This window comes from Oncorhynchus nerka, linkage group LG11, assembly GCF_034236695.1.
Source record: "Oncorhynchus nerka isolate Pitt River linkage group LG11, Oner_Uvic_2.0, whole genome shotgun sequence".
Classification (NCBI taxonomy): Eukaryota; Metazoa; Chordata; class Actinopteri; order Salmoniformes; family Salmonidae; genus Oncorhynchus; species Oncorhynchus nerka.
The window spans coordinates 26,888,198-26,909,600 of NC_088406.1; the positions used below are offsets into that span (position 1 = coordinate 26,888,198).

The 21,403-nt window shown below is 39.6% G+C and overlaps 1 protein-coding gene across 1 annotated transcript in view; it reads right to left on the reverse strand.

The window, feature by feature from the left end:
• Window positions 1-21,403, reverse strand: part of LOC115136628 (retinal guanylyl cyclase 2-like) — a 31,073-nt gene that overhangs the window by 2,053 nt on the left and 7,617 nt on the right. The window contains exons 3-18 of the mRNA XM_029672196.1: window positions 20,155-20,456; window positions 19,516-19,870; window positions 19,336-19,420; window positions 18,337-18,433; window positions 18,116-18,250; window positions 17,911-17,991; window positions 17,457-17,633; window positions 17,115-17,271; window positions 16,374-16,523; window positions 15,880-16,028; window positions 3,625-3,788; window positions 3,228-3,420; window positions 2,907-3,081; window positions 1,325-1,423; window positions 806-900; window positions 623-708 (exon numbers count right to left, since the gene is read on the reverse strand). Of these exons, the coding sequence (XP_029528056.1) occupies window positions 623-708; window positions 806-900; window positions 1,325-1,423; window positions 2,907-3,081; window positions 3,228-3,420; window positions 3,625-3,788; window positions 15,880-16,028; window positions 16,374-16,523; window positions 17,115-17,271; window positions 17,457-17,633; window positions 17,911-17,991; window positions 18,116-18,250; window positions 18,337-18,433; window positions 19,336-19,420; window positions 19,516-19,870; window positions 20,155-20,456 (2,500 nt within the window). The remainder of the gene's footprint in view (window positions 1-622; window positions 709-805; window positions 901-1,324; window positions 1,424-2,906; window positions 3,082-3,227; window positions 3,421-3,624; window positions 3,789-15,879; window positions 16,029-16,373; window positions 16,524-17,114; window positions 17,272-17,456; window positions 17,634-17,910; window positions 17,992-18,115; window positions 18,251-18,336; window positions 18,434-19,335; window positions 19,421-19,515; window positions 19,871-20,154; window positions 20,457-21,403) is intronic.

Sequence of the window (21,403 nt, forward strand, 5' to 3'; positions counted from 1 at the left end):
AAGAGATTATCCAAAATGAATAGAGCTTTTCTGGGATGGTCAAGCTCTGCTTTAACGTTATTTAAGGTGATAAGATCAGAATATTAGAGAAGAGATCAGATCAAGACTTGAAGAGATCAGATCAAGAGACTATGATTAGACAGTATAGGGGGCAGGGGGGTAGTGGAGGGGGCTCAACAAAATCCCATAGATTGAGAAATCCACAAACTCCATGCAACAGAAGAACCCACACAACAACTAGCATTCCACCATGACACAACAGAGCACGGCATGCAAGTTGCTAGCTACCTCCTCGAATCAAGCTTTTTTCTCAGTTTTTTTCCCCTTGTACGCAGCTATATCCTCTGGGTTCAGTCCATGATTGTCATCCCTAAAGTAGGCAAAACATGTAATGCCACCATAACAGCCTCAATCCCATCCTAGTTTTCAATGGGGCTCCATTTTGCTCATGTAGTGAATGATGAGAAAATGTGTGAAATGATTACACATAAACACATAGAACTGCTGTATAATCAATGCACAAATATTCACCAAATGAAATGTAGACATGTTAAGATTCACTTAGGGTGGTTCTCGCCAGGGTGTCAACATAAGGTACTGTATTGTGAGTGTGAGTTCTTACCCTGGTTTAATCTCTGGAGGGTTCGGTAAAGGCTTCGTGAAGTTTTCTTTCCCAACCAGCCAGTATGTCTCTTCAATGCCTTTACCCTGTAGGAACACATCATTATTCATGATTTATTTATAAACAGTTGAAAGAGATCCTACAGATGAACACAGAGGATAATGTATTGTGAGGTGTTTATACCTTCAGCTCTGTCATGCCCCTGACGTCTATCTTGTAGCCCTCGTTGAGGGAGCGCAGGATCTTCACAGTGCTCATGTTCACATGAATTCTATAAGCTGAACGGATATAACACTGTCACTACAAACCATACCATAATGCAGACATCCTGAGCAGAAATACACTGAGTGAACAAAACATTAAGAACTGTTCTTTCCATAACAGACTGACCAGGTGAATCCAGGTGAAAGCTATGATCCCTTATTAATGTCACTTGTTAAATCCACTTCAATCAGTGTAGATGCAGGGGAGGAGACAAGTTAAAGAAGGATTTCTAAGCCCTGAGATAATTGAGACATGGATTGTATATGTGTGCCATTCAGAAGGTGAATGGGCAAGACAAAATATTTAAAAGCCTTTGAACGGGGTATGGTAATAGGTGCCAGGCCAGGTGCACTGGTTTGTGTCAAGGGGGTGCAACTCAATATTAAAAAGGTGTTCTTAATGTTTTGTAAATCAACACCAATAACCTCTGATACTCACGCAGCCCAGTGGATTCCATACGAGAGGCGGTGTTGACTGTGTCTCCAAAAAGGCAGTACCGAGGCATGGTCAGACCCACCACCCCAGCCACACATGACCCTGTACACACACAACACACATGTGCATCACATCTCAGACATCACATTGAGAAACCAAACCTTGGCCTGCTACTGTTTCAGCCGTCCTCATTATGACTGATGGATCCCCACATACTGATAGTTAGAAAAGGAAATAGAATCAAAGCGATTGATTGTGATATGAAGAGTTTATTTCCAAAACGTTATATCCACACATTTTTCACGTGTTTTTTTCAGCAGAAATGATTGCTGGTTATGGGTACCTTCATGTGTGTGTAAAATATGACTGTTTCAATTAATAGATTTTAAGTGTGCATTAAAAATTAGATTTTTTTTTTGCAAATCGCTATATCCATTGTTTAGCTAGAATGGAATGTTTTCATACTGTATATTTGACTGTGATATTTGGTTGTCTCACCTACAGTACCAGTCAAAAGTTTGGACATACCTACTCATTCAAGGGTTTTTATTTGTACTATTTTCTACATTGTAGAATAATAGTGAAGACATCAAAACAATTAAATAACACATATAGAATCATGTAGTAAGCACAAAAAGGTGTTAAACAAATCAAAATATATTTTATATTTGAGATTCTTCCAAGTAGCCACCCTTTGCCTTGATGAGAGCTTTGCACACTTGGCATTCTCTCAACCCCAGCTTCATGAGGTAGTCACCTGGAATGCATTTTAATTAACAGGTGTGCCTTGTTAAAAGTTAATTTGTGGAATATATTTCCTTCTTAATGCGTTTGAGCCAATTAGTCGTGGTGTGACAAGGTAGGGGTGGTATACAGAAGATAGCCCTATTTGGTAAAAGACCAAGTCCATATTATGTCAAGAACAGTTCAAATAAGCAAAGAGAAACGACAGTCCATCATTACTTTAAGACATGAAGGTCAGTTAATGCGGAAGAAATTTCAAGAACTTTTAAAGTTTCTTCAAAAACCATCAAGCGCTATGATGAAACTGGCTCTCATGTGGACTGCCACAGGAATGGAAGACCCAGAGTCTCTGCTGCAGAGGATACGTTCATTAGAGCTAGCTGCACCTCAGATTGCAGCCCAAATAAATCTTTACGTCACAAATATATCACAGTTCTTTATTAAAATGTATTTATTTGTTACAGTACATTTGACTGTGTAAAACCTGGCAATACTATTTATTTGTGAGTGAGGTGCAAAAAAACATGATTATTTGTCTCTGAAATGAAAACATCAAGTGATAGATTTCAAACAAATACATGTGTCATTGAACAACCCCATGTCATGATTAGATAGTGAAAAAACACACCAATCGCTTTCATAAGTTCTTTAAAACTGTAGAAGCTAATTTACCAAGATTTCTGAAAATGTATATATAGCATTTTGGAAAAAAACTCTTCATCTTTATTAACAACTCACATTGGGATTCAGCCATTGAGCAAGATTGATCAACTAGCTCATATATGTGACCTAACTTCAGAGTGTGTCTGCCAGGCAGGGACAACCCAATGCCCTCTCTCACCTGAGTGTATTCCTATTCGTATCCTGACGGGAATGCCGGGCATATGGCGCATCTGGAAGGTGCCCACAGAGCTCAGGATGTTCAGGGACATGTTGGCAATCTCCGCTGCGTGTTTGTTGCCATTCCTCTTGGGCAGACCTGACGCCACCATGTAGGCGTCACCAATGGTCTCCACCTACACAATGAAAACAAATAGGCATACAGTAAATCATTGCCACATTGATACTCAGTGATGCTTCCCTTGCACCACAACCCAACCCGCAACTATGATGCTCAGCTCATTTCGGTTCAACTCAGTAGTGTGAAAATAGTAGAACTGACCTTGTATACGTCGTGGTTGCTGAGTACAGCGTCGAACAGCGTGTACAGGTCATTGAGTAGATCCACCACCTCGATGGGATCACTGAGGGAGGAGATGGTGGTGAAGCCTACTATGTCACTGAAGTAGATGGTGACTTGGTCAAAGTACTCTGGCTCCACTGTTGCACCCGTCTTCAGAGCCTCTGCCACAGAACTGTATTGTGACATGGGACATTTTGTGTTTGTGGTAATGTGACACAGAGCAACAAACAATCATTAAAAGTCTAAAGTATGGTACTGTATCATGTTATGAATGGATAATACCCTTGGCATTGTACAAGAATGATATCTTGAAATAACAAAATGCCCATTGTCTTCTTTAGTTGTCTGTGTGTGTGTGTTATAACATGAAGCTCACGGAGGCAGCATCTCAGACAGCAGTTTCTCTGTCCTCTGTTTCTCCACTTCCAGCTCCTCTGTCCTCTCTCTGATCAGGTCCTCCAGGTTAGATGAGTACTGTTCCAGCATCCGCAACATGGAGTCAATGATGTTGGTCTTCTTGCCCTTGTTGATCAGCTTGAACTGTGACACAACACCACCATCATCATCATTGGTGCACCACTACATTATGTAATATTATGTATGACTTATGCTCTCTGTAAAAATCCATAAAGCTATAAGCCAAGACTTTTCCCGTGTCTGAATAGCCATACTAGCGATTGCATTTTATTTGTATTTATTTTTTATTTATTTTTTAGGGGTGGATCAGCTTTAATATTGAGGATAGATTGTTGCTTCCATCAATTTAATTGTCTGCATCATTTCCAATCCCCCAGATATTATTTGGGTAAACACACATACATTACATTCATACATACATACATACATACATACATACATACATACATACATACATACATACATACATACATACATACATACATACATACATACATACATATAGTGGGGCAAAAAAGTATTTAGTCAGCCACCAATTGTGCAAGTTCTCCCACTTAAAAAGATAAGAGAGGTCTGTCATTTTTATCACAGGTACACTTCAACTATGACAGACAAAATTAGAAAAAAAAATCCAGAAAATCACATTGTAGGATTTTTAATGAATTTATTTGCAAATTATGGTGGAAAATAAGTATTTAATCAATAACAAAAGTTTATCTCAATACTTGTTATATACCCTTTGTTGGCAATGACAGAGGTCAAACGTTTTCTGTAAGTCTTCACAAGGTTTTCACACACTGTTGCTGTTATTTTGGCCCATTCCTCCATGCAGATCTCCTCTAGAGCAGTGATGTTTTGGGGCTTTTGCTAGACAACATGGACCTTCAACTCCCTCCAAAGATTTTCTATGGGGTTGAGATTTCAGCCCTGCCACAAAGGGACCAGCGGACATCATGTCAGTGATTCTCTCGTTAACACAGGTGTGATCTCCAGTTCAAGGCTGGAGATCACTCTGTCATGCTGATTGAGTTCAAATAACAGACTGGAAGCTTCAAAAAGGAGGGTGGTGCTTAGAATCATTGTTCTTCCTCTGTAAACCGTGGTTACCTGCAAGGAAACAGGTGCCATCATCATTGCTTTGCACAAAAAGGGCTTCACAGGCAAGGATATTGCTGCCAGTAAGATGGCACCTAAATCAACCATTTATCGGATCATCAAGAACTTCAAGGAGAGCGGTTCAATTGTTGTGAAGAAGGCTTCAGGGCGCCCAAGAAAGTCCAGCAAGCGCCAGGACCATCTCCTAAAGTTGATTCAGTTGCGGGATCGGGCACCACCAGTACAGAGCTTGCTCAGGAATGGCAGCAGGCAGGTGTGAGTGCATCTGCACGCACAGTGAGGCGAAGACTTTTGGAGAATGGCCTGGTGTCAAGAAGGGCAACATAGAAGCCACTTCTCTCCAGGAAAAACATCAGGGACAGACTGATATTCTGCAAAAGGTACAGGGATTGGACTGCTGAGGACTGGGGTAAAGTCCGTAAAAAAGCTTGTCAGGAGAAGACAAGGTGAGCGCTACCATCAGTCCTGCCAACAGTAAAGCATCCTGAGACCATTCATGTGTGGGGTTGCTCCTCAGCCAAGGGAGTGGGCTCACTCATAATTTTGCCAAAGAACACAGGCATGAATAAAGAATGGTACAACACATCCTCTGAGAGCAACTTCTCCCAACCATCCAGGAACAGTTTGGTGACGAACAATGCCTTTTCCAGCATGATGGAGCACCTTGCCATAAGGCAAAGGTGATAACTAAGTTGCTCGGGGAACAAAACATCAATATTGTGGGTCCATGGGTCCATGGCCAGGAAACTCCCCAGACCTGAATCCCATTGAGAACTTGTGGTCAATCCTCAAGAGGCGGGTGAACAAACAAAAACACACAAATTCTGACAAACTCCAAGCATTGATTATGCAAGAATGGGCTGCCATCAGTCAGGATGTGCCCAAGAGGTTGATTGACAGCATGTCAGGGCGGATTGCAGAGGTCTTGAAAAAGAAGGGTCAACACTGCAAATATTGACTCTTTGCATCAACTTCATGTAATTGTCAATAAAAGCTTTTGACGCTTATGAAATGCCTGTAATTATACTTCAGTATTCCATAGTAACATCTGACAAAAATATCTAAATGCACTGAGGCAGCAGACTTTGTGAAAATTAATATTTGTGTCATTCTCAAACTTTTGGCCACGACTGCATATATAAATATATAAATAAACATTCATACATACATACATACATACATACATACATACATACATACATATACACACACTTTTTTTTATATACCTTTATTATTCCCACAATCCCTACCACTACTCCCCCAATTGGAGTAAACAATTAAACAATAACACGTAGGCTTCTACCTTAAGTTTATACATATTATACACATTTTACAGACACAATCTATTTTACAATAGTTATATTTTGTTTGTTTTTAGTCCTTCCTCTATTTCTGATGTCCATCCAGTTTGATTTAGATTTGTAACTGTGCTATTTCACAATATTTCTGAACCTATTTTACATTGGTTATCTTGTAGTTATTAGTCCCACCCTTCAGCTACATTCAACCCCTCCCATCTATCTCTTAACACCATCCATTTTGGATTGATATTTTCCATACATTTTTCAACTGTCCTGTGATGCTTCACAACAGTACTGAACCTTTCTATTCTCCTATCTTTAATTTACTATCTGTAGAAGCTAACATGTTTTGCAAAAATAATTATTAGATTATTGATCGATAATGACTTTTCAAATCAACCAGAATTGCTATCTGCAGCGTTAGTTCTAGGTAAATGTTGCAATTCTACAGCCATTCCTGGCTGGACCTGTGACATAAAAATGAGCTACATATGAACAGTACCAAAATAAATGATCTAATGCCTCCTTGTAGCAAAATCTGCAGAGCTGGGAAGATTGTATCCCCCATATACAGTTGAAGTCAGTTTTTCACAATTCCTGACATTTAATCCTAGTAAGAATTCCCTGTCTTAGGTCAGTAAGGATCACCACTTTATTTAAAAAAATTAAATGGCAGAATAATAGTAGAGAGAATGATTGATTTCAGCTTTTATTTCTTTCATCACATTCCCAGTGGGTCAGAAGTTTACATACACTCAATTATTATTTGGTTGCCTTTAAATTGTTTAACTTGGGTCAAACGTTTCGGGTAGCCTTCCACAAGCTTCCCACAATAAGTTGGGTGAATTTTGGCCCATTTCTCCTGACAGAGCTGGTGTAACCGAGTCAGGTTTGTAGGCCTCTTTGCTCGCACAAGCTTTTTCAGTTCTGCCCACAAATTTTCTATAGGATTGGGGGCAGGGCTTTGTGGTGGCCAATCCAATACCTTGACTTCATTACATGAACAACTTTGGAAGTATGCTTGGGGTCATTGTCCATTTGGAAGACCCAATTGGGACCAAGCTTTAACTTTGCTTCAAAATATCCACATAATTTTCCTTTCTCATGATGCCATCTATTTTGTGAAGTGCACCAGTCCCTCCTGCAGCAAAGCACCCCCACAACATGATGCTGTCACCCCTGTGCTTCACGGTTGGGATGGTGTTCTTCGGCTTGCAAGCTCCCCCCTTTTTCCTCCAAACATAACGATGGTCATTATGGCCAAACAGTTCTATTTTTGTTTCATCAGACCAGAGGACATTTCTCCAAAAGGTACGATCTTTGTTCCCAACCATAGTCTGGCTTTTTTATGGCGGATTTGAAGCAGTAGTTTCTTCCTTGCTGAACGGCCTTGCAGGTTATGTCGATATAGGTCTCGTTTTACTGTGGATATAGATACTCTTGTACCTGTTTCCTCCAGCATCTTCACAAGATCCTTTGCTGTTGTTCTGGGATTGATTTGCACTTTTCGCACCAAAGTACGTTCATCTCTAGGAGACAGAACGCGTCTCCTTCCTGAGCGGTATGACAGCTGCATGGTCCCATGGTATTTATACTTGTGTACTATTGTTTGTACAGATGAACATGGTACCTTCAGGCATTTGGAAATTGCTCACAAGGAGGAATCAGACCTGTGGAGGTCTGCAATTTTTTCTGAGGTTTTGGCTGATTTCTTTTGATATTCCCATGATGTCATGCAAACAGGAACTGAGTTTGAAGGTAAGCCCTGAAATACATCCACAGGTACACCTCCAATTGACTCAAATGATGTCAATTAGCCTATCAGAAGCTTCTAAAGCCATGACATCATTTTCTGGAATTTTCCAAACTGTTTAAAAGGCACAGTCAACTTAGTGTATGTAAACGTCTGACCCACTGGAATTGTGATACAGTGAATTATAAGTGAAATAATCTGTCTGTAAACAATTGTTGGAAAAATTACTTGTGTCATGCACAAAGTAGATGTCCTAACCGAATGGCCAAAACTATAGTTTGTTAACAAGAAATTTGTGGAGTTGTTGAAAAACGAGTTATAATGACTCCAATCTAAGCGTATGCAAATGACCGACTTCAACTGTATGTAACATTCTAATTGTTTCAAAAAATGTCTCTATTAATTTAAATAGAAAAATTAAAAGTTTTGAATCTGCCGTTGTTTTACTTGTCAATTCATAAACCATGTGCCATGGAATCGGTACATCAGCAATATCTTCCCAACTATTCTGCAATTGATATGGCACAGCTGTCCATTTTTTGGTCCTTAAATTAAATTGGTATATGTTTTTATTTATCACAATTTTCTATAACCATTTATGGTCTTTAATGCAGGGCCGACAGACAAGTTCCTTACTTTTTCCCACTTCTACTTGCCACTTCCATTTTTGTGGTAATGCTGCAATTAGTTGGTTGTAATTTTGGGTGGAGCAGTGTTAGCTGCATGTGTGACATAACTCCACCAGTCCTATTTGTGATATAATTTACAAAAATTACACCTTTTTTAAAAATGTTATCGAAAAATCGTTTTTTTTTTATCAATTAGTATATTTGAGATTAACCACAATATTTGTTGTATTATTTGTTATTTTCAGGTGGATTAAACTGAAATTGCAGCCAACTTTCATTTTCAAATAACCCGAAAGTGAGTGGTTGTAATCTGAATAAAGGGGAAAAGGCCATTCTTGATCATGGGGTGAGACGTTCTTACTAATATACTAGTGAACCATTTCAGATTTAAGTATAACTTTTGTATGACTGATGCTTTTAGTGAGAGGTCTATTGCTTTAATATTTAATCATTTCTGTCCTCCGAATTCATATTTGTTATATAAATAAGCCCTTTTAATTTGGTCTGGTTTGCCATTCCAAAATTGAAAAAGTTTTATTCATATAATTTAAAAAGTAGGAAACCTTTGTAGGCAAAACCATAAGCAAATAGGTCAACTGTGATATGACTAAAGAGTTCATAGGAGTGATTTTTCCACAAATAGACAGATATTTTCCTTTCCATGGTAACAAGATCTTATCTATTTTTGCTAACTTTCTCTAAAAATGTATTGGAGTGAGATCATTTCTTTCTTTCAGGATTTGTATACCGAGTACGTCCACATCTCCATCAGACCTTTCTATTGGGAAACTACACGGTAATGTAAAAGTGACATTTTATTGTGATCCGATACGTAATATAGTACACTAATCATCATTTGGTTTAAAACCAGAGAGGTTAGCAAAAGTATCTAGATCCTCTACGAGGCTGTGGAGGGATTCTAATTATGGTTTTAAAAGAAAACATGAATCATCAGCGAACAATGACACCATTGTTATTAAGCCACGGATTTCTAATCCCTTAATATTATTGTTGGATTCAAGTTTAACAGCTAACATTTGGATGGCAATAATACATAGATATGCCAATAGTAGACAATATTGTTTTACAGTTGAAAACTTTCTGAGATGTAGCCATTCTTTAGTATTTTACACCTAGGGTTACCATACACACCTTTGACCCATTATATAAGAGATTCTCCAAAATGGAAATATTCTAGGCATTTATATATAAACTCCAGTCGTACTTTATCAAAAGTCTTTTAAAAACAGTTATGAAAACCAGGGCTGGTGTCCCCGATATTTCATAATATTCTATTGTTTCCAGTACTTGTCTAATATTATCGCCAATGTACCGTAAAAAACCTGTCTGATTAGGTTGAATAATATCTGACAATACCATTTTAATTCTATGCGCCAAGCATTTAACTAGAATCTTTGCATCACAACATTGAAGTGTAAGAGGCCTCCAATTGTTTAAATGGATTGAAACTTTATATACAGTGGCTTGCGAAAGTATTCACCCCCTTGGCATTTTTCCTATTTTGTTACCTTACAACCTGGAATTAAAATAGATTTGTTGGGGGTTTGTATCATTTGATTTACACAACATACCTACCACTTTGAAAGTGCAAAATGTTTTTATTGTGAAACACACAAGCAATAAGACAAAAAAATAAAACTTGAGCGTGCATAACTATGGGATTTTGCCCATTCTTCAAGGCAAAACTGATCCAGCTCCTTCAAGTTGGATGGGTTCCACTGGTGTAAAGCATTCTTTATGTCATACCACAGATTCTCAATTATATTGAGTTCTGGGCATTGATAAAGCCATTCCAAGACATTTAAACATTTCTTCTTAAACCACTTGAGTGTTGCTTTAGCAGTATGCTTAGGGTTATTGCCCTGCTGGAAGGTGAACCTCCGTCACAGTCTCAAATCTCTGGAAGACTGAAACAGGTTTCCCTCAAGAATTTCCCTGTATTTAGCTCCATCCATCATTCCATCAATTCTGAGCAGTATCCCAGTCCCTGCCAATGGAAAACCATCCCCACAGCATGATACTGCCACCACCATGCTTCACTGTGGGGATGGGGTTCTTGGGGTGATGAGAGGTGTTGGGGTTGCACCAGACATAGCGCTTTCCTTGATGGCCAAAAAGCAACATTTTTGTCTCATCTGACCAGAGTACCTTCTTCCATATGTTTGGGTAATCTCCCACATGATTTTTGGCAAACACCAAACATGTTTGCTTATTTTTTTCTAGAAACAATAGCTTTTTTCTGGCCACTCTTCCATAAAGCCCAGCTCTGTGGAGTGTACTGCTTAAAGTGGTCCTATGGACAGATACTGCAATCTCTGCTGTGGAGCTTTGCAGCTCCTTCAGGGTTATCTTGTCTCTTTGTTGCCTCTCTGATTAATGCCCTCCTTGCCTGGTCTGTGAGTTTTGGTGGTTGGCCCTCTCTTGGCAGGTTTGTTGTGGTGCCAAATTCTTTCACATTTTTTATAATGGATTTAATGGTGCTTAGTGGGATGTTCAAAGTTTCTGATATTTTTTTATAACCCAACGCTGATCTGTACTTCTCCACAACGTTGTCCCTGACCCTTGGATTGTGCCGTGGCGGAGATCTTTGTGGGTTATACTCGGCCTTGTCTCAGGATGGTAAGTTGGTGGTTAAATATATCCCTCTAGTGGTGTGGGGGCTGTGTTTTTGCAAAGTGGGTAGGGTTATTTCCTGCCTGTTTGGCCCTGTCTGGGGGTATCATCGGATGGGGCCACAGTGTCTCTTGACCCATCCTGTCTCAGCCTCCAGTATTTATGCTGCAGTAGTTTGTATGTCGGGGGGCTAGGGTCAGTCTGTTATATCTGGAGTATTTCTCCTGTCTTATCCGGTGTCCTGTGTGAATTTAAGTATGCTCTCTCTAATTCTCTTTCTTTCTCTCTCTCGGAGGACCTGTGCCCTAGGACCATACCTCAGGACTACCTGGCATGATGACTCCTTGTTGTCCCCAGTCCACCTGGCCGTGCTGCTGCTCCAGTTTCAACTGTTCTGCCTGCGGCTATGGAACCCTGACCTGTTCACTGTGATTACTATTATTTGACCATGCTGGTCATTTATGAACATTTGAACATATTGGCCATGTTCCGTTATAATCTCCACCCGGCACAGCCAGAAGAGGACTGGCCACCCCTCATAGCCTGGTTCCTCTCTAGGTTTCTTCCTAGGTTTTTTTCTTCCTAGGTTTTTTTCTAGGGAGATTTTCTAGCCACCATGCTTCTACACAAGCATTGCTTGCTTTTTGGGGTTTTCGGCTGGGTTTCTGTACAGCACTTTGATATATCAGCTGATGTAAGAAGGGCTATATAAATACATTTGATTTGATTTGCTTGACAAGCTCCTTGGTCTTCATATTGCCGCTTGCATGGTGGTTCCCCTTGCTTAGTGGTGTTGCAGACTCTTGGGCCTTTCAGAACAGGTGAATATATATGGAGATCATGTGACACTTAAATAAAGTCCACCTGAGTGCAATCTAACTAATTATGTGACTTCTGAAGGTAATTAGTTGCCCCATATCTTATTTAGGGGCTTCATAGCAATATGCATGCAACACTTTTCCGTTTATAATATATATATTTTTTTTTTAAACAAGATATATTTTTCATTTCACTTCACCAATTTGGACTATTTTGTGTGTCCATTACATGAAATCCAAATAAAACTCCATTTAAATTACAGGTTGTAATGCAACAAAATAGGACAAACGCCAAGGGGGATGAATACTTTTGCAAGGCACTGTACATCACTTGGTTCCTGTTTCAGTAATAATGAAATCAGACCTTCTTGTTGCGTGTCCGATAATCTACCATTTATATAGGAGTGGTTAAAACATTCTAATAATGGTCCTCTGAGTATATAAATTAAACTTTGGTGTACTTCCACTGGTATGCCATCCAGCCCTGGAGTTTTCCCAGCCTTAGAGGCTTTAATTCCATCAATAAATTCCTCCTCTGTAATTTGGCCTTCACATGAGTCTTTCTGTACAGATGTTAATTTTACATTATTAACAGGAAAAAAATCCATACAATTAGCTTCGGTTAGTGGAGATGGAGGCGACTTAAACGAAAACATATGCTTAAAGTACTTCCTCTTCCAAAATATAATTGTGTGACTATCACTTGTAACAAGTTTCAATAAAACAATTTGGTAGCATTTCTATATTGAAGATAATGAAAAATAATTTGGCGCATTTTCCCCTACATTTCATCCAGGTCGACTTATTTTTTATAATATATTACACTGGATCTTTCTTGAATATGTTCCTCCATTTCTTTTTGTTTTTCCTCTAACTTATTCTGTGCCTCTATGGTACAGTTTCTATTGCTATCTATCTGTTCCGTTCGTCCTTCAATTTCCTTTGTTAATATGGACTCTTTTGATCTAAATTGCTTTTGTTTTATAGATGAGTACTGAATTGCCTGGCCTCTAAAGGCACATTTATAAGTGTCCCATACAATAAGGGTACCTATGTTATGTCGGAAAAAGTCAGTTATAAATGATTCTGTCCTAGTTATAAACATGCTATCATCCAGTAGGCTTTGATTAAATTTCCAATATCCTCGCCCATGTGTAAATTCTGTAAGAGTAATATATATGACAATTATGTGATGAGGCGGCAGGTAGCCTAGAGTGTTGAGCCAGTAACCGCAAGGTTGCTAGATCAAATCCCCGAGCTTCCAAGGTAAAAATCTGTCATTCTGCCCCTGAACAAGGCAGTTAACCCAATGTTCCTAGACCGTCATTGTACATCAGAATTTGTTCTCAACTATCTTGCCTAGTTAAATAAATAAATGTGATGATCTGACTGCATTCTGTCCCCTATCAACACTTTTTAAACTTTTGGTGCCGGAGAGAATTACATAAGAAGGTAATCGACACGACTAGCATGATTGAGCCTCCGCCATGTATATCTCACTAGTTCACAGTTTTTAAGCCTCCATATATCCACTAATTCCAATATATCCATGACATTCATGATTTCCCATAAGTGCCTGAGGGTGATAGATAGCGTGATGTCCTTTACGGTCCATAGAGGTATTTAAAACTGTAATAATAGTGTTGCTTGTAGAGTTGATAAATTCTTATATATATTTTCAAAGAAGCTTGGATCATCATTATTTGGACCATATAGTTTAATAAGCCATATATGTTTATTGTCCAATAACATATTATTTAAAATGATCCATCTACCTTGATGATCTGTTTGGACAATTTGCATATTTGGATCAAAATTAGTGTTAATTAATATCATCACCCCTATTGAATTTCTTTGCCCATAGGAGAAATATATTTTGTCCCCCCCAGTCCTTTTTCCACAAAACTTCATCTAAAATTGTTGAATGAGTTTCCTGTAAGCAATAGATATATTCCTTCTCTTTTAGCCAGTTAAATTGTCACATTCGTCATAATACATTCTTCTTTATTTAAACGAAGAACATTAAACAAACAAACAAAATAACAAAACGAACGTGACACTATAACACGAGTACTGACATGCAACTACACATAGACAATAACCCACAAAACCTAAATGGAAAATGGCAACCTAAATAGGATCCCCAATCAGAGACAACAATCAGAGACAAAATCAGCTGTCGCTGATTGGGAACCAATTCAGGCCACCATAGACCTACATTTACCTAGACAATCCCAAAACCCCATAGATATACAAAAAAAACTAGACAAGCCAAAACACACATACCACCCTAACCAAAATAATAAAGAAACAAAGATAACTAAGGTCAGGGCGTGACATAAATACTGATTGTCTTTTTTTATTATCTGCTAAGCCATTCCAATTATAACTGGCTATACTTATTTCACCACTTACCATAATGAGAAATAACTCTCAATTCTATTTATCAAAATATATGTTTGTAAACGTACCATTAAAAAGTAACATGATGATTGAGTGTCTATATAGCTGTACCATGATATTTGCATTGCTACTAAGTAAACCTCCAATTGGTCCCCACTATTCCACCCGCTAAAAGCCGTCCTCATCCCGAGTTGGGTTGTCATCCAACTATCCTGCAGACCACCCCTGACGCCCCGGATCCCATAGCCCCGGAGAGACACAGTGCCACACACAGAACAGAAGCAGATCAACCACCAGATGCATTTCCATCGCCCTCACCTCGATTTGTATTATATTATAAAAAAAAATGTTTTTTTAAATATATATATATAAAAAAAATATATATATATATATATATATATATATCTATATATGTACACATACATACATTAAAAATTCTGTTTATCTTATTTTCCATAATGAATTATTAATATTTGTAGTAATGTAGACAATTTCTGCAAAGGATTTTTACCTCTCACAAGTCTCGCCATTACCAAAATTACATTATGGCAAGCAATTATTATATTAGCAAACAGTGAGTGAATCATCCTATATTGTCCCTAAAATATTTTACTCCCTCACAACAGTTGCGGGATACAGACACACACACACACACACACACACACACACACACACACACACACACACACACACACACACACACACTCAACCCCTTTCCCCACAACAACCATAGACTCATATTCTCAACAATTGCACCATTCCAGAGCCCAACTCAAGAAAGGTCTTGATTTACAAAAGCACATACAGTTGCAGCTGTAAGAGAAGACCTGCAAAACTGCGCAGCGTTTGCATTTTAGGTATACAAAATTAAAAAGTTTTATAGTACTTGAAATGTCGAAAATAAAGTATGCTTTATATGCTAGGATGTTAAACTATATGGCTTTTCATCTAGTAGAATACGCTGCACACTTTTGAGGAAGAGAATTGTCTTTTCAGACTAGGGTTGCACAATCCTGTGAACTTTCAATAAATTCCCTTGTTTTCCAGAAATCCTGGGTGGAGGATTCCGTATTTCCTGCTTACTCCCTCCTGATTCAGTGAATCCTCCAACCGGAATCTCAGGAAGACAAGGGAATTTATTGAAAGTTTTTTAATTTTGCCTTCCCTATTCCAGACTCATGTGTGTTTGACAAGAGCTGATAATCAGCTGATAATGAGATAAGGGAACACGCTGTACCAAAATAAATGAATGATTGGGAATCAACGCAATTGAGCATTATTAGATGACATTCTCAGGATGGGTGAGCCTAGATGGTCATATTTGTTGGTTACTGCATTCATTTTTCCTAAGCAGTACATTCTGAACAGTATGTAATACGATTAGTACACAGTATATTCTTTTATTAAGTAGTAGGCAAGACAGATTTCGGACACGGCCAATGAGTGCTGACAGACCAATTTCTGCTGTCCACAGCTCATAATTACCCAGACATATTCCCTGCATTACCCCTCTATGAGACTGGCAGCAGATAACCATGGAGACAGATGAGGGTTTCTGACCTGGTCAAAGATCTCATCGAAGGCTGGTCTGCGATCAGGCTGTTCGCTCCAGCACTGTTTCATCAGCTGGATACACTCCATAGGAGCCTGATCTGGGGCCACCGTAGGCCTGCACATGGGAGGAGGCTTCTTCACCTTACGGATGATCTCTGATGGTGAGGGAGAGGGAAAGAGAGGAGAGAGGTTATACTGTACAGCAGCAGCACGGGAGCATAACAACTCATTACACAGTTTATTGTCCGCTGGTACTAGACAGCTTGTCAAAGCAAAGCAGAAATTCTGTATGTACAATATGTAGCTACATTATACACTGTAGATAGGGGAATTATTGTGATTTACAACTCTGACATTACTCAATAGATGCCAGTATAACAAGTCAATCAATTGATGTTGATTCACAGATGACAGAAAAATGACCTCAAGCTAAAACAAAAAAATGCCTCTAAGATCTAAGATGGTATGTTTTTGCTTGTTTTGTATCCCCCCAGACCTACCCGCAGGAGTCAGACCCAGCATGCAATATGGAAGTCCTCGGACAACCACCTCTTGGAGTATAATGGCAAAACTATACACATCTCCTTTATAGGTCCCCTTCCGAGAGTTCTCCACGTCTCGGAGGAACTCTGGAGCTGTCCAAAACTGATCTGAGATAGAGACACAGGGTCACAATATTGGCAAGGTAGTTAAATGCAGCACCTGGGAAGCATATAGAATCTAAATTACATAGATTATACTCACAAACTAGAAATACAAATGAATGTGTGACAAGTCCATCTTTAAAGGTCCAATGCAGCCATTTTTATCTCGATATCAAATCATTTCTGGGTAACAATTAAGTAACTTACTGTGATTGTTTTCAATTAAAATACTCAAAAACAAACAAAAATAGCTTCTTAGTTAAATGTTATTTCTAAGCAATAATTTTGCTAGGACTGTCATGGAGTGGTCTGAAAGAGGGGCCTAACTGGAGGAGCCTAGTGGAAGGGATGTGTAACCTGCAAACGAACTGCTATTGGCAGAGAGGAGGGCAAACTCTCTTTATTATGATGTCACCAAGCGGTCCAAAACCCCACCCATGCAAAACAATCTGAAATGTAACTATCAACTCTTTTCAAACAACTCTAACAAGGCATTAACAAAAAAATGATGTTGTTGACCACACCGCTCCTTTAACGTGATATGGAAGAGTGAACATTTAAAAAAAACAAAAGTGCAGATCTAGGCATAGATGTTACCTTCAGGTGGAACTAGATTTTTGGGGGATTTCTGGGATTCCAGCAGCTCGTTAAAGCCGTAGTCTGTGATCTTGAGGACGAAGCGACCGTCCACCACACAGTTCCGTGACTTCAGCCGACCGTGAGGGAACTCTCGATGGTGCAGATACTTCATACCCTGAGAGGCCAATAAGATCAGAACTGGTAAACCATTGGTGTTACTTATGACAAAGTACCAGAAAAACATTTTAAACGTTTGATCTGCTGGCCGATACAGTTTTTAGAAGATATTTTTTTATCTTATTGGGACAAATTAGACTTGTGGAACTAGATTTGCAACATGATGTGTCAAACATGTCATACCTTGATTAGGTCCAGCAACAAAGAAGACTTGAACATCCATTCCAGCTTGACGTCATCGTTCCTCAGGAGGTCCTGCAGACTGCCACGGGAACAATGCTCCGTCACCACGGCAAACATGTCACAGTCTGTGAAAAACCCCAGGAACGGATTGATGTTCTCATTTCGCAGATCTTTCATCTGGACACATTCACACAAAATGAAGACCCCAAAGTTAACAAAAAACAAACTCACATCCCAGACATGACTCTATACATTGTAAATATGGTATTGGCACTGACCCTGTATATAACGTAATCTCTTATTTCTCATGTTTTCTTTATTTTTTATACACAGTATATGTAGATTTTTGATTTTTATACTATTTTAGATATTGATTACTGCACTGTTGAGTAGAGCTCGCGAGCAATTCACTGTACTTGTGCTTGAACTTACTGTTGTTATGTTTTGGTTTTACCTTTGTAAAGATCTTGGTGGTGCTCTGCTTGACTTCCTTGAAATGGCCTTCTTCAAACTTTTTCAGCCACACCCAGTCGCCCTTTGAAGCCATGAAAGAAAATGTGGTTTTATTCTGGCTCCATTCTCTACAAGTCACATTGAAATATTTTAGGATAGGGATGAAAAGTCGACTTGTGGTTCAACGGTCAACGTCGTCAACCTACCTCATAAACAGCTACATTTGTGGTGTCATGTGTTGCAGTCGTGATGCTGTTCACAGAGTGGTGCGGGTCTCCTGAATGCATACCGTTGTTGTCTATTGCACTTTTAGATTCACTCAGGTCCTCTAGAGTGATTTTCTATGAGGCATAAAATAGATGACTGAACATACAGTATATCAGAAAGAGGTAATGTTGTAGAGAATCACATGGGAAAGTATATTTACCCTCTTGCTAAGTTGAGAGTTGATGAACGTGAGGTCCTCTAGAGTCAGTAGGATCCGATTGGGCCCCTTCACCAACTGGATCTGCTGGATTCTCCTTCTACCAGCCAATCAGAGAGCATGTCAGCCATGGTAACAGCAAAGCATTAGCAACTATCTCTGTCTAGGTTTTTAGTCTCTATGTATCTAAACAGCAGAGGTGGGACCAAGTCATTGTTTTACAAGTCACAAGTAAGTCGCAAGTCTTAGCACTCTAGTCCCAAGTCAAGACCGACAAGTCTCAAGTCAAGTCTCAAGTCCTAAACTTTGAGTTGGCTGAGCCAGTTGTAGCTCAATCTTGGGTGCAATATTCACGTTCCCGCACTGACTGACTGTGTGGAGGCTCATTGATTTAACATTATGTTAGCCTACATGCTACACTAGCAAATATATAAATTATATAGCTGTCTGCTATATTAGCCACGACTTAGCATTTTTTGTGCAGCTTCAAATGTCGAACAAAGTTGGAAGTTGTTGCGCCTCCGTCTGTCATTTTCTTCCCGCATGTTTTGCAAGTTTCAATCCGTTTTTTATCGATACAGCGTCGTCTTTATAACCAAAAATAATAATTTGGGGTATCAATCTTTCCAAGGGCTCCGTCTGAATTCACCCGCCGACGTTCCTCTGCACTGCCACCGTCAACTTTTTCTCAGCTGGCACAATTTGATTGGCTGCTGTCCGATTCAAACTGTAATCTGTTAAATGAAGAGTTGATGCGCTGCCAACTTTTTTTTAATAGCATAATTTTTAATATCTGGGCGGGAAAAAAACAGGTCGAGTCAAAAGGCTCAAGTCCAAGTTAAGTCACGAGTCATTGGTGTTAAAGTCAAAGTCGAGTTGCAAGTCATCATATTTGTGACTTGAGTCTGACTCGAGTCCAAGTCATGTGACTCGAGTCCACACCTCTGCTAAACAGCATACAAATACAGTAAGAAACATGAACTGGACAGTGAGAAGAGTTACCTTACGAACAGACTTAGACCAAGTCCTCCCACGATCAGAATGAAGATGATCACAACCACCACTATGACGTAGGTTATCTCCACACCTGAGACACAGGTAAGACATGGATACTAAATACATAGTTTGGTTGTGTGATGGAGGAAGGAAAGACACAAACTAACAGGCAAACAGGTTCTCTACCTCCAGTGCAGATTATGTTTGGTTCAAACCAACAGCTGGAGTCTGAAGGGGGAGGGGAACCCCCAGGGAAATGAATGGATTTGCCTGCGAAGCGGACCATGTCCGCGCTCAGGTCCACCAGATAGGAGCGGTACAGCTGACCGTCCCATCCGTCGGAGTCCAGGATGACATAGTTGGTCTGGCTCTCCCCTTCAGTGTCTATCTGGATCTTCTGGTTGAAGCCAGAGAACGTCATGTTCCTGGTGAAATAAGCTAGGTTGGTTCCGGAGAGCCACTGGCCAGCTCTCCTGGCATTGTGCATGGCTTTGGCAAGGAGGTAAATACCATTGTATATGGTTCCAAACAGGGGGTTGACCTGGAATGCAAAGCCATTGATAAATGGTTTATTTGGTTAAAATTATTAGCTTTTCTCAAACTAAGAGTGATACACTGATCTAAAACTCAACCCCAAAAAAGTTATATATCAAATGGCCTGAAGACTATGGTGTTTCTCTACATAAACAATGTTCAATAAATACAATCAATGGCATATTTATAATACTATTGTAATAACAATGTAATAACATAACAATCAATTGAAATTCAGATGCAATCCACTCACATCCCACAATTGAAAATATCAAGAAACACCCTCCTCACCTGCTGTGGGACCAGTGATATGGTGAGTTCCTCAAACCTCTTGGCCATGTCGAACGCCTCGTTGAATGACATCAGATCTGAGGACACAGTGATGGTGAGCACGGCGTCGTAGGCCTGCCGCAGCTTGGTGTTGTTTTGCAGGAGGAAGTAGGATGTGTTGGCGTAGGGCAGGCTGTAGAGCAGGGTGTCGTAGGGGACAAAAACGTAGCGGCCCTTCGTCAGACCCATCGCATGGGCCTTCAGCAGGAAGGCTGTCTGCTGCTCCCCACCAATCAGAGCAGAGTGCATGCACATGATGATCACTGGAACACACAGGACAGAGACAGTGAGGGATCGCCACCTTAAAGGGGCAATCTGCAGTTGCTACATAACATTAGGGACATAAAAATAAATGATATGTACAGTGCCTTGCAAAAGTATTCATCCCCCTTGGCGTTTTTCCTATTTTGTAGCATTACAACCTGTGATTTAAATTGATTTTTATTTGGGTTTCATGTAATGGACATACACAAAATAGTCAAAATTGGTGAAGTGAATTGAGAAAATTAACTTGCTTCAAAGAATAAAAATTAAAAAATGGAAAAGTGGTGCGTGTATGATGCCCCTAAATAAGATATAGTACAATAAATGACCTTCAGAAGTCACATAATCAGTTAAATAAAGTCCACCCGTGTGCAATCTAAGTGTCACATGATCTCAGTATATGTTCTGAAAGGCCCCAGAGATTGCAACACCACTAAGCAAGAGGCACCACAAGTAAGTGGCAATATGAAGACCAAGGAGCTCTCCAAACAGGTCAGGGACAACGTACAAAGTACAGATCATGGTTGGGTTATAAAAAAATATCAGAAACTTTGAACAGCCCACTGAGCAACATTACATCCGTTATTAAAAAAAATGAAAGAATATGGAACCACAACAAACCTGCCAAGAGAGGGCCAACCATGAAAACTCACAGACCAGGCAAAGGAGGGCATTAATCAGAGAGGCAGCAAAGAGACCAAAGATAACCCTGAAGAAGCTGCAAAGCTCCACAGCGGAGATTGGAGTATCTGTCCAAAGGACCACTTTACACTCCACAGAGCTGGGCTTTATGGAAGAGTGGCCAGAAAAAAAGCCATTGCTTAAAGAAAAAAATAGGAGACTCTCCAAACATATGGAAGAAGGTACTCTGGTCAGATGAGACTAACATTGAGTTTTTTGGCCATCAAGGAAAACGCTATGTCTGACGCAAACCCAACACCTCCCA